This window comes from Archocentrus centrarchus, chromosome 16 (assembly GCF_007364275.1).
Source record: "Archocentrus centrarchus isolate MPI-CPG fArcCen1 chromosome 16, fArcCen1, whole genome shotgun sequence".
Classification (NCBI taxonomy): Eukaryota; Metazoa; Chordata; class Actinopteri; order Cichliformes; family Cichlidae; genus Archocentrus; species Archocentrus centrarchus.
The window spans coordinates 15,616,933-15,630,429 of NC_044361.1; the positions used below are offsets into that span (position 1 = coordinate 15,616,933).

At 39.1% G+C, this 13,497-nt stretch overlaps 1 protein-coding gene across 2 annotated transcripts in view; it reads left to right on the plus strand.

Moving 5' to 3' along the window:
- Positions 1-12,305, plus strand: part of LOC115794747 (RNA-binding motif, single-stranded-interacting protein 3) — a 142,196-nt gene extending 129,891 nt beyond the window's left edge. Inside the window, exons 9-14 of one of the 2 annotated variants that reach the window (XM_030750389.1) lie at positions 1,221-1,308; positions 2,921-2,971; positions 10,217-10,333; positions 10,703-10,789; positions 11,088-11,212; positions 12,189-12,305. In XM_030750389.1, the coding sequence (XP_030606249.1) occupies positions 1,221-1,308; positions 2,921-2,971; positions 10,217-10,333; positions 10,703-10,789; positions 11,088-11,212; positions 12,189-12,192 (472 nt within the window). In that variant the 3' untranslated portion in view covers positions 12,193-12,305. Of the gene's footprint in view, positions 1-1,220; positions 1,309-2,920; positions 2,972-10,216; positions 10,334-10,702; positions 10,790-11,087; positions 11,298-12,188 lie in introns of those variants that run through there. The other variant, XM_030750388.1, reaches the window with a different exon arrangement.
- The last annotated feature ends 1,192 nt before the right edge of the window (positions 12,306-13,497 follow it).

Sequence of the window (13,497 nt, forward strand, 5' to 3'; positions counted from 1 at the left end):
TATCTGACGGTTTACATCTCGCAGTTGAGGTTCAAAACTGCTCATGCCGTCACTGACTGAACAAATGTAATGTGAAACAGAATGTGCAATAACAGAACAGGTGGGTACCTCAGGAACCCATTTCACCCTTGAAATGAGATGTGCGCTTGTGTCGCAGGCGAGTAGCACCAATCCCTCTAGGTTTTTCTGTCTTTGGCTGGTTGCTGAGCCCCATTGTCATCTCTGTGTACGGAGTATAACTATATGTTGTGTGTACTGCAGAGCTTAAGAAATGAAATGGAGCCAACCGATAGTAGTTTGAAGTTCCCTTTAAAAGTAAACTAACAATGAGTTTGTCTTTTTATTAGGGTAGTTTTCTTCCCTAATTGAGAAACACTTGATTTGTGGCAAGTACCTTTTTTTTAATAGAATCATGGCTGTGTTAGAGATAGATAGGGGAGGGCTTTGCTTTTTGTCTCAGGCCCTCAATTTCCCTTCCCCTCCCTGGCTCCATTATTCAGTCAACAGACACTTTGGGATCGATCGGGTACAGCAACACGGCCTGGCGGATGAAACATGTCCTCTCTAGGTACACAATGATAAATAAAGCACTGCGAGCCACAGCATTCTACTGCTGCAGGGTTTGGGGGGGGGGGGGGGGGGGGGGGGGGGGGGGTGAAATAGGAAAAAAAGAGATGGAGTAAAATGAGAAGGGCAAACAGAGGTGTAGATAGAAGTGAATAGATTATAAAATGCAGATGTTACAGATGCAACCGTTGGGAAGTGGGGCGTGCATGGGTAGGAACATAAAGGGCAATATTGAAGTATTTCACCCACTCACACGTTAAGGTAATAATTCATTATTATGCATAGCAGAGGAGCAGACTCCTTTGTAACATGATGTGTAGTCTGGTGCGGTGTCAAGTCTCATTCTAAGATGTCTTTGATGGTGCAGCATAGAGTGAAGCTGCAATATTTATTGTTTCCATGACAGCCTTGATGATGTCTGATCCATTTTGTCAGCGGTGCCTTGAAGGATACTGGGTAATTCAAAACAAAGTGAGACAAAAGCCTCATTTTCACAATTACATGTAGCTATGTAGGCAGAGCTAAAACTGCAGAGCAGTCTCTTGATTTCCAGTACCTGCTTTTAACATAATTTTGGTTGACTTCCACCCCACTACTGTAAGTTTGGTGATGTGGATAATCAAAATTAAACTCTGTGTCTTGTGCTTTCATAGGTTCTACTCTTCGCCATACAGCATCTCCACCAATCGGATGATTGCTCAGACGCCCTTCATTGCTGCCTCTCCTGTGCCCACATATCAGGTGAGTTTACCCTCAGAAATTTGAGCTGGGCGAAACTTTAAAAGCGTGTCAAGTAGTTCATCATGGCTCCAGAAATCTACAGGAATGTCCTTAAGTGTTTGACAAGTTCATTTAAAAAAGTTATTTAATTATTTTACTAATCATTACTCATTAGTTTGTCTTTGCTCAATGTCACTATTGCAGATACGCTTTAAAGTTCCCAGCTTACCCAGGCATGGTTCAAAGAATTGCTGCATTAACACCAAATAGCATTTTTACCCATCTAACCATCTTGGACCAGAACTTCAGTGTATTATTTTTAAATATCTCTTTAATCAACTTTGGTCCCATTTAATGATTTTTTTTTTTATGGTTCCCATCCACAGGAGTTTGTAATTAGTTCTTTTAGTTTATAGAGTAATCCCTAAGTCATACCTAAGTAAAGACTTAAACCACTATGAAGTTGTCAGCTCTTTAGAATCAAGGAAATTCTTTGTCTAGCGATGATAAAATGCAGGCTTATGTTGCAGCACTCCTCCCATCGATCTTTCATTCTTGGGCACAAATGCTGCTTTTATCTTTCAGTTCCCATGTGTCGCATCCCTTCTCTTCCACACACAAACTATATCAAGTTGTGTCAAAGCTGGTTGGCAGTGCGGCTGCTGTACTTTGAGAACTTGACTCAGTACTTGATCCTCAGTTTGTCATTTTGAAACTAACACCAGTTCTCCCCCACATGTTCTTCACTATCATGAGTTGCAGCTCTAAATAAGAAAGGCAAATTCAAAGACCCAGTTTATATTGCTGTCATGTTTTGTGAGGAAAGAAAAAAACATTACCTTGCATTGCTTTAACTCATTGTAGACAGACACAGGTAAGAGAACATGCAGATGCACATACAGCATGCATGTATACAATATAATGCGTATGACAAAGGGGCCTTCAGAGAGTTGTTTCTGCCTTCATGTCGGAGTTGAGCAGTCGGAAGGAGAACAAGATGAAAGTATGATTTGTGGCCAAGTTAAGCTTTGATGATGAAACCCTCACTGTGAAATAGTAATTGTTAGACTGTTTTGCTCTCTGTGGTCTTCATATCCTCTTATAATTACAACATAACTTACTGTATAGTGGACCCTTAGTTACTGCAGTAATATTCTTTAAAACATGCTGCCGCTGGGACTGAGGCTCTGAAATTAGCTTGTAAAGGCTTGAGATAATGATTAATTTCCTTTCTTCTTTTCTTTGGTTTTCTCATTTTCACTCACTTCCTGTCGTTCTGTCTTCAATTGTCATTCTTCATGTTCTCTCTTCCTCAATTCTTTACCCACTTATAACAATCTTCTTTTTGATCTTTCCTTTCCTCTCATCTCTTCCTGACCTCCCTTCTGCATCCTCCTACTCATGCCCATCCCCTCGTACTTTAATTCTCTTCTCTTCTCTTCTCTTCTCTTCTCTTCTCTTCTCTTCTCTTCTCTTATTTTCTCTTCTCTTCTCTTCTCTTCTCTTCTCTTCTCTTCTCTTCTCTTCTCTTCTCTTATTTTTCTCTTCTCTTCTCTTCTCTTCTCTTCTCTTCTCTTCTCTTCTCTTCTCTTCTCTTCTCTTCTCTTCTCTTCTCTTCTCTTCTCTTCTCTAGGTCCAGAGTACATCTTGGATGCCACATCAACAATATGTTATGCAACCTACAGTAAGTTTTTGAACCAGCCTTTACTTTTGTTGTTAAGGCTCAAACCCTTTTCACTCATACATACATACCTGTCATCTCTGACTGTAAGCATGTATCAGTTTTTCTTCATGGTGTACTCTTTTTTTGTCTTAAAACTTTCTCAATCTGTTGATTTTTCTTCTTCTTTTTTTAATAGCTTCATTACTCATGTGAATGTCAGTGGCAGGAATTATGGAAGATAAACTACAAAAGCTTTAAAAGCATAGGCTGTATTGGTCTTTAGGACTGCCTGTAAATGCTTTTATAACAGTATTTAATGTGTTCCGCCATTTCTTCATCAAATGAGTCTTTAATAATTCAGGAATGAAAATGTTAGTAATAACAACAGGTCACTGACAAGTTGGTATGAATCACTAAAACTGTGAAAAGCCAAGTAATAAAAGAAAATTCTTCCAATAAGTGCTTGAGAGCCAAACCCAGGTCAGAGAAGGAACATAATTGTAACCCTGAATCTCAGCCCTACTCTGCTGAATCAGCCTGTGAATAGCCTCCTCAAAGGACCTCAGAGAGCTTGGTGAAGCTCACGTTAAAATCTGTAATAAAAGGTTGCTCCCTGCTGGCTTCAAATGATACTGCAGACACAGAGAACAGGCTTCTGGACGTCTAGTTTTAAGCACATTGTGGACATATGAGTCAATGTACACATGAAACTGTTGATCAGATTCATATAATGATGCATAAAATTTGTATATCAAAAGCAGCAGTAGATCTTGGTGTGTTTGCTGCATAATGCAGTGATAGAAAATCCAGTCCTTGGTGTTTGGCTGCACACGTCAGCATGCCGTTAGTCTGGCAATCTAAAGGATTTAGAGCTCTTTGCCAGTGATGACTAGCCACACACACACATGCTCACATTTTCTCTCTCATGCGCATGCACATAACTTTGATTGACGTGCAAAAATGTGTTAAAACACACCCACACATGCTGTATATTTACATGAAGAGTCATGTATTGACTCTGAGTGTAGGTGTATAGTCAATATACTCTATAAACCACCGCTTACCTACAATTCTCTCTCTTTTTGGAAAACACAAACATAGCCTTAACACAAACTCTTCCTTCCTTTGATACAAGGACTATATACAGCCACTGTATACGATTAAGCCTCCACAGCCTTCGCTCTGAGCACAGTCCAAAGCCTCAGTCTCTCTGACATTCTCTAACTATTGTAACATAAAATATAAAGTCTCTGTGCCTTCATCTTGTCATCTGAAAAAGTACTGCATTGAATTAGTGGAATGAGTAAGCTATAGTATATAATATGTGGAATAGTCTCAGCTTAGTCCTGCTTACAAGGTGATTGCTTCTCAGTGCAGCGGGACTGATGGATTACAAAATCACAGGTAGAAGAGATTCATATTACAGTAACCTTGAAAGTCTTTCAGATAAAACTAAACTTTTATCTCCTTTTAAACATTTATTCAGCAATAGTTCTGCTAAATACAGCATGCACTATCATACACTATATGGACAAAAGTGTTGGGTCTTCACCTTTGAATTCAGGTGTTTTCAGTTCCATTGCTACAGGTCTTTAAAATCAAGTACATACTGTAGCCATGCATTCTGCCTTTACAAGTCTTTGTGAAAGAATGGGTCGTTCTAAAGAGCTCACTGAATTAGAGCACATTGCTGCAACAAGTCATTTCCTGAAGTTTCTTCCCTCCTAGATAATCCACAACCACAAGTGGTATTATTGCAAAATCATCCAAGAAGTGGCAGACCGCGTAAAGTTACAGAGGATAATCACCAGGTGCTGAGGCGCATGAAAGTCGCTGACTCCGTACCTCCTCTGGCATTAACATCAGCACAAAAACTGTGTGCCAGGAGCTTCATGTCACGGCTCTCAATGGCCAAGCAACTCCTGTATAGGTGGCCCGATACTTTTGTCTATCTAGTGCATCTGAGAAATGCTAGACTGCAAAACATTTTGAAATTGTTTACATCCAAGGGGTTTATTTGAACACCTGGCTGTATGATTTGTTCTGTCACTCCTAAAGTGAAGGAGTTAATCAGGGCAAGTGCACAAGGTACAGCAAATTTCTGTCCATTATGGCTGGCAAAAATCTTCAATGGCATCAAACACTGTAGCTATGACAACCAATGATGGCACCGTATCCTTCCAGGTTTTTGTAATTTAGAAATATATTTCACAGTATTTCAGGCTCCTGTTCTGTAAGTGTTTATATAGAAAACAAACAGACACAATAGTCGACAGTTTTAATGTTAAGATTTCCATCATGTTGCTTGATTTCATTTGACTTCCTGTCAACATGTTATATCTGTAAAATTCAGTTACGTTTCATTTATGGTGTCAGCTGTATGGGCATTTGAAGACAGATGCATCGCTGATATGGTGTATCGGCCATGTTCTGCAAGCTACTGCATCAAACTGTAGTTAAACAGGTTCAAATTTGTTGCTCCCCCCTCTGTTGTTCTCTCTCTCCCCGTCTTCCTCTTTAGGTCTGCCTGGCAAATCTTAAACACATTCTGTTGTCTTGTCTGATTAAAATTATGTCTCTGAGTGGGGATAATACCCTTCTGTAAATGTGTTTTCAAACAAATGTCCCATCTAATTATTTGGCCGGCCGCTTGATATGACTTCCTAAGACTTGGGAGAAGACAGGGAGAGCTAGAAGAGGAGAGAGATTGATGGTCTGGAGAAAGAGAAAATAAATAAAAGAACTGTGGATTTGACAGAGGGAGGACAGGGGAGAGAGGGAGGCACGGGGAAAGAGGAAAGAAGGGATTACAATGAATAAATTGAGAACAAAGAAAAGAAAACAACTGCTGCAAAAGCATGTTTGGGCTGCGCACGCCTGTTCCCCAGCCTTGTCTATGCATAGTCAAAATCCCTGTTAGACAACAAAGATGATGGGTAGTCATTGTATTTCCTGGATACTGAAGAGCTTGGCAAATTAAAGCTGCATCAGGGAGGGAGACTGAGAGAGACACAGCAGCTTAAGTCTGTTCCTATGGTAGCAGAGGCTTCCTCACTGCTGTACCACAGTTAATGACTGGTAACTTTGATAAATGTGTGCACTCATTGACACATTTAGCTGGATGCACATGCGCACACTCCCTTTAATCGCTTGGTTAACAGGCCATCGTATACTTTGAGATTTTTAAGTGCATGTGCCACCAAAATTGGAATGTGAGACACTCCGTCACTAAAGAAATGAATGGCTCTAATTAAAAGGTTAGAACGAGAGAACAAACATCAGTGCTATGTGCAGCTTTCGTGGCACAGGAATAAATATGCACACACACACACACACACACTACTGTTCGAAGGTTTGTGATCACCCATATTTTACTTTATGAAAACGCAATCAATCAAACAGAGTTGCAGTGAAAAGGGAATATAGATAAAATAATTTTTAATTGAAAATAATAATTTAGTTCTGTATGCTTTCTCAGTTTTGCACCGCTTGCAGCATTGTAGACTTTTGGTGCTCTAGCTGTCAGTTTGTTTAAACAATCTGTGCAGCACATGGGGTGTGTGATACCTGAATCGTCTAGCACAAGTTGCATAGGTTTGCTGGGCATTTCTTCAGTATATTACAGCCAAATGGTTCCTACAGCGGATCAGTAGTTAAGATCCAGTGACTGTGCTGGCCACTCCATTAGAGACAAAATACCAGCTGACTGCTTCTTCTAAATAGCTCTTATGTATTTTGGAGCTGCTTTGGAAATCGACTCCAGTCATGCAGTATCCACAGGGTATGGCACTGCAAAATGGAGTGAAAGCCTTCCTTGTTCAAGATCCTTTATATCCTGTACAAATCTCCCACTTTAACACAACAAAAGCCCCAAACCATCAAATTTCCTCCACCACTCTTGGCAGAGTACTACTCTAGCATCATTTCATGTCTGAAAACTACTTGTGTCTGCCCAATATTTGTGTTCTTTAGCTCATCTTTATCTTCTATTTTTATTGGACAAGTATAGATATGTTTGTTTGTTTTGTTTTTTTTTTTGACAACTAGCATCTAGGAGTGACCTACAGGCTCGTGTTTTGCAGGAATCATTTAATAGATGAAATTTTCAGATTTTTCTTATTTTCCCTCATCAGCACAATCATTTTCAGCTGTGCTAACATATTTGAAAAAAGTGTTTGTTTTTTTTTATGATGAGTTAGCGTTATATGATAAACATGTCACGTAGGTTATTATAGATATTCCATTAAAATCATAAATTATTTATATAATTGCGTCTATCATTAATTGTCATTTGTAAAATTACTGATGAGGTCGATGTTATTCAAACTAAAAACCAGATGTGTTTTTCCTTTAACAACGGAGCAGTAGAGACTCTCGCTGTGATTACAGACAGACACAAGCGTAGCTACACACTGTCTGATTAATATACACACACATTAAAAACACACCTGTACACACATTGCCTTAAGGATTGTGTGTTTCTGAGCCTTGGTGGAATGCCCAGATTACTTGAACTGCCTGTCTTTACATCTTAATTAGTGAGAGGATGTCTTTGTGCATAATTACTCACAAATCCCCCTACAGGAAATGAATGCATTACCCAAACCACGCATAGCAAAAAAACACACACTCACACAATCAAGGCTGCTTACTGAGGAGAGCTGTAATAAGACATCCAAAGAATTGGGATTTCAGATCTTCCTGAATTACTATATTAAACCCATTTGAGAAAACAAAGGCGGCGTATAATGCATTATACGGGGAAAGAGTTCAGTACATATCTGGGCTTGCAAATAGTCCTCTATACCTCAGATTTTTCTTTGTTTTCCTAACCCTGAGATCCCGTGTGTGCAGAACTGTCACCGGTGCATGCCTGCAGGCGCATGTATAAAGACAGCAGCAATACTTGTCTGTTGGTTTTATGGAGTCCTGTAAAATCCTGTGTGCTTTTGTGTGTTTAAAAAAAATAATAATAATAAAGCAGTAATAGAAAAAGAGGGTGTGGTCTCAGGAAACTAGGACATAACAGAAACATCTGCACTTCATGGCACACCACCTAAGAGAGAACAAATGATGCCAGTTCTTTGCATTGTCACGCCCATGAAGCTCCCGTCATAAAAACAGCATTTAGGGGTTTTCTCAGTGAACGAGTATCATTATCACTAATACTGTGTATTTGATGCTTCACACTGCCTGCGGCATTCATATAGTCAGCTTTACTTCTTTAATGGAAAAATGACAGGGGCAAACAGGAAGGAGAGGAAGTGAGGGGCAAGTGAGGGGGAGAGAGAGCAAGTTCAAAGTTGAAGTAGATTTTGTATGGTTTTTTTTTTCCCTCGCCTGTCCTCACGGAAATGATTACTGTCTGCCTTGTGTCCTCATTTATCACTTACCCCAGGAAAAATGTCTGACGCATTAAAAACATTGACACATGCACACGATAACACACAATTGTACTCATACTAACTAATATATTGAGTCCACATACAGACCGGTGCAGACATAGTGAGTTTATCCCCAGTACAGCTATAAATCAGAGCAGACAGCTACTCATTGTGGGTTTCCTTTTTTCTTTATGCAGCTTTCTTTCTGCCTGGAAACCTGCTGTGAGATTGAATGAAGTAAAATAAAAAGAAAAGGAGGATGAGAAATCATTAGAAGAGAGAACGTATTATTTAGATGGTTGAAAAGCTTGGTTATTAACGTGATTCTGGCTGGTAAATTTACCCGCATGAGCCAAAGCTTTTGTGCAGGTTTGAGGGTAGATTTGTGTGTGTGTGTGTGTGTGTGTGTGTCTGTGTAGACGTGCCTCTCATTCACTTGTAATGCTGAGGAAAGTGTTTACAGAGCATTTCTGATAACCATGCTGCTGTGTTCTGCAAACAGATCTCCCTATGAAGACAGCAGTCAGGAGGAAGAGCATTGTACCATTGTTAACAGCTCTGACAATCTTTGTTTGCACAGTGTGTGTGCGCACAGCTGCGTGCGTGTGTTTTCCTGTAAAGCCTGCAGTCATAAGGATCTTAACTTACAGATTCTCAACTGTGAACAACTCTGACAGACTGTATATGCATTCAAAAGGAACACTTCAAATATCTAGAACTTTCTTTGCTTCGAGAGTGTGTGCCTGTGTGTTTATGTGTGCTTTTGTTGTTGCGAGCCTCCCAAAAAAAAAAAAAAAAAAAACCTTACAGATTCAGAGCTGTTAAGATGTCTGGCATACAGCTGGGCGTGTGCCTAAAATACCTAAATTTAATACTTGTGTTCTTCTAACATCCTGTCTCAACATGAAGCTGCAGAGGTGCTGACTGCTCTCAGGAGCAACACCGATATATAACCGCCGATGCTGTCTGTGCTCATGGGAAGTGTAGTTAAACATCCATCACAAATAAATAGAGCACGCGGTCTCCTATTAAATCTTTACAGAGCTGCTGAGGCTGTAGCAGAGCTGTACTGGAAAAGTAGATCTCAGCGCTTCAAGGTGTTAGGCTGCTTCAAAGCCCTTCACACTGAAGAGATTTACTGTAAAAGTGTCTCTGCTCCATTCATGAGCAGGTTCTGTCAAGCCTTGCTGGCAAGCCGGCTGACTGGTTGTATTGCCATGTACAAACTGACACAATTTCTAGTCGTCAAATTTAACTACTTCTTCAAGCGGCAAGCTTTTGTTTTTGACTACCTATCTAAAAAACTACAACTTCTGCTTTAAATGCAGAGGCTTTACAGTATTTTACTGTTATGTACCTTCTTGGTTTGAAGGTTGTTTTGATTTAAAGAAATATACTTGTTTTAAGCAGTGATCGGACCCCTTCAGTAGTTCCACACTTTACACAACTTTATGTTGTAGGTGCGTTTTTCTTTTTTCTTTTCTTTTCTTTTCTTTTCTTTTCTTTTCTTTTCTTTTCTTTTCTTTTCTTTTCTTTTCTTTTCTTTTCTTTTCTTTTCTTTACCAGCGCATGTCAAACTTGCTCAGACTCTTTTCCTTCACCCTTTCTTCAACTCAGGATTTACCTGCAAATTGTTCTTTTAATTATAAAAGCTTAGTTTGAGGATTGGCTTTAGGTTGGTTTAGCTTAAAGCCACTGTCTCTTTACTCAGCTTATTCTCCTTTTCATCTCCACATTTCTTCCAATTCAATTTCCCTTCTCCACCATCTAATCATATAGTACCTCCTGTGAGTGAATTTATTTTGACAGAGTGTTTTTGACTGCAAATAACAGTTATTAGCTATAAGCTGAGTGGATTTGTATCCTTCCATTTCTGCCCCAGGGTGCTGTGATCACCCCAGCTGCAGCCATTGAGCCCAGTTTGTCTATCCACCCCTCCAGTGTAATGGCTCCTCTAACCCAGCAGATGAACCACCTGTCTCTGGGCCCTACAGGCACTGTAAGTCTGCCCTTTAGCCAGCCAGCTCATCTTGCTCTGCATGCTTGTGTTTGTTTATCCTTTGAGTTATAATAGGTTTAATATAATGATTAAAAAAAGCATTTTCAGTGTCTTTCTCAGAGCACAAGCACCAGTGCAGAGGAAAAGTGCCCTTTTCTGTTTGCAGTCTAAAATATGAAATGACCATATGGCCAAATATATACTCTCTTCTTATTCTGAGTACTTTTGTTCACTAAATTAAAATTTGGTCATTCTGAACCTTTGTGTTTGGTGAAATGGTAGCCTTTTATTCAACATATAATCAACTGAATTCATTCTGCCTGGAGCTGTAGGATGTTACTGTCTTTCTTCCTCCTCCTGCATCTGTAGTACATGCCTGCTGCAGCGGCTGCTCCTATGCAAGGAACCTACATTCCCCAGTACACTGCAGTGCCTGCCTCGGCCATCACAGTGGACGTAAGTACAAAAAACCAAATTGCTTAGTGATTTCAGTCAGCGACCTCCAGAAGGCTTTGAAATTGTTTCATTGTTTTATTGCCGCTGTGATTAAATATGAATCTCACATTGTGTTTATAACAAATTTGGCTTGAATATTAGGAGTTCTACACCATAATGTCTCAGATTAGATGTTACTAGATGTCGTAGTTTAAGTGATATGCTCATTTCATATCATTTCATGATATGCTTTGTAGCATAAAGAGAGGTCTTTTTTTTTTTGTTTGTTTGTTTTTTAATCTGACCTTTTTCTGGTTAGGGTGTGGTGACAGACCCCTCTCCACAGACAGCTGCCCCCTCTTCACAGGATGCCAGTGGGCAGCAGCCTTTACCTGTGGAGAACACAGGAGATCACGCCACAGCCTACTCTTACCAGCAGACTAAGTGAGTGTAATGATTATAAGTCTGGAGTTTTTTCACATTCTCCTGTACAGCTGGTTCATCTTACTGGTATATTTACTGTACTGAGACAAATAGCATCAGTTTCTTGCAACACAGCTTGAACAGAGTTTTAGAAATGTGCAGGGTTTTTTTGTTTTGTTTTTTTTTTTTTACAGCTAAAATTATTTTCAAAGGATTACAACTTCACAGTTTTTTAAGTATGTCCACAGACGATGGCTAGATCCTCTAAAGGCACTGAAACAGGCTTTGTTTGCTGTAACAAATGCCTTTGTTCAGGCTCCTGCTTTACGGGAGGCTCCTGCTGTCCTCACTCTGTGCAAAAGTGTTTTTAAAAAAGTCTGATTTTACCCAAATTAAGTGCCTACTGTTTTTTTCTTTCAGCTTGGACTTTAGATTGATATAATGTGCGTTGTAATCCCATTTGAAAGGGATCCAGTTTGAACAAGAGTATTGTTATTTCCTCCATAGTTATTTTGGTGCTTTCATTTACATGCACCTTGAATCTTCTGATCTGATGTGTTTAAGTTAACATACACACATGATAAAGATCCCAGAAAAAGGAGCATGAGTGTTTAATGCAGGGGGCGAATGTGTGAAACGATCAACTTTGAAATGCACCGCAGGACTGTTTCCTACATCTGTGTTGCAACGATTATAAATCATGTTGTTTCTCTGCACAGTTATAAAAGACTACAGCGCCACACTTGCCACACTATGCCACACCTTTGTGTTTTGCTCACAGATGCATGGCAACCTTTGTTTGCAAAATTCTCCTTCTGGCTTTTTATCTTTTTCCCGGTGCTTATCTTGTTTTTCTGCCTCCCAGATAACCGGCAGGTAGTTTCCTTTACACATAGTGGCTGTACAAAGACTGTTGTGCCTGCTCACAAAAAACAGTAACATTGTTCACAGTTTCCTCAGTCAGCTCCTCTCTCACTGACTTTTCTGTCTCTTTTAGATAACAAGATTGGTAGGAATCATTGCTGCATTGCCTTTAGGAGGTCTGCACGAAGGCGCTGGAGACACAGAGAATCAAAATGAAACAGGACAAAAAAAAAAAAAAAAAAAAAAAAAACAGGTGACATGGACATCACTGAGGGGAGAATGCTTCCACTGTGCACAGGCACCAAACAAAAGACAAAATGAAGAAAAAAAAATATCTTTCTTACCTGGTTGAACTAAGAAAAAGACAGAACAAAAAGCAAATGATGGTTTGCTTAACTCGAAGACAATGAAATCAGTCGCAGTCTGCAACTTTGAGTTATCAGTTTTCACCATGAGACTGGACTTTGCCTCCAAAGGATAAAAAAAGAGGACAGAAATCTAAAGTCAACCAACTGTACAGAGAAAAAAAAAAAGAACATTTGAATGTGCAGGTAGATTTTCAGACTTTTTTATTAAAATAGAAGGAAGCCAAGTCTTGAACAAAAACAGGCTGTCTTCCTTTGATATTAAGCTACATTATTTTCATTCTTTTTATTATTTGAGTAGTTTTCTAGAATATCCGTGTTTTTTCGTAAATCTTTATTGCCTTAATTTTCTCAAACTTTGGGAAAAAAAAAGTTTCCAAGTGTCGAATTATTTAAAAAAAATGGACTGAGTTGTTGAATGATTTTTTTTTTTAGGGGTTCTTTGAGTTTATGAGAGCCTCAGAAATTAAATCTACAAAGCTATCTGTATAGGACAAAAAAAAAATAAGGTTGTATTTGTATGAAGGTAATTTTAAATTATGTGGTACAGTGCAGGTGACGTTGGTTGGCTAGAAAAAAAAAATCTTTTTACAACTTGTGGGAGCGGTCAGTCCACCGCATCCTGGAAATGCAGTTCAGTTCAATCATGAGAAAGAAATTCTGTTTCTCCACCACGTTTTTTTTTTTCTTTTTTTTGTTTCTTTGGGTTTTTTTTATTGCGGTGCTTTTAAAAGTTTTTCCTTTGCCTGCTTTGCTTGTCTCATTGCAAAAAGAAAAGGAAAAAAAAAGGAACATTTCTGACTTTGAGGAAAAGCAGAAAAAAAAAAGCTAGGATTTTTAAATGTGCAAAAAAGCAATAGTTTTAGTAAAACTGTTGACAGTTTCTTGAGTCTTTCTTAACTGTTGAACAAATACAGCCCGCGGGTGGCACATTTTATACCAAAGATGAAGAAACTAGGTTGTGAAAAGATCTTCCTTATGTTGCTTTTTATTTTTTTTAATTTTTTTTTTTTCCACTTTGAAACGACTTTTTCTTTCTTGTCAAGCTGTTGGTGTGTGAAATGATTTTATCCGTGA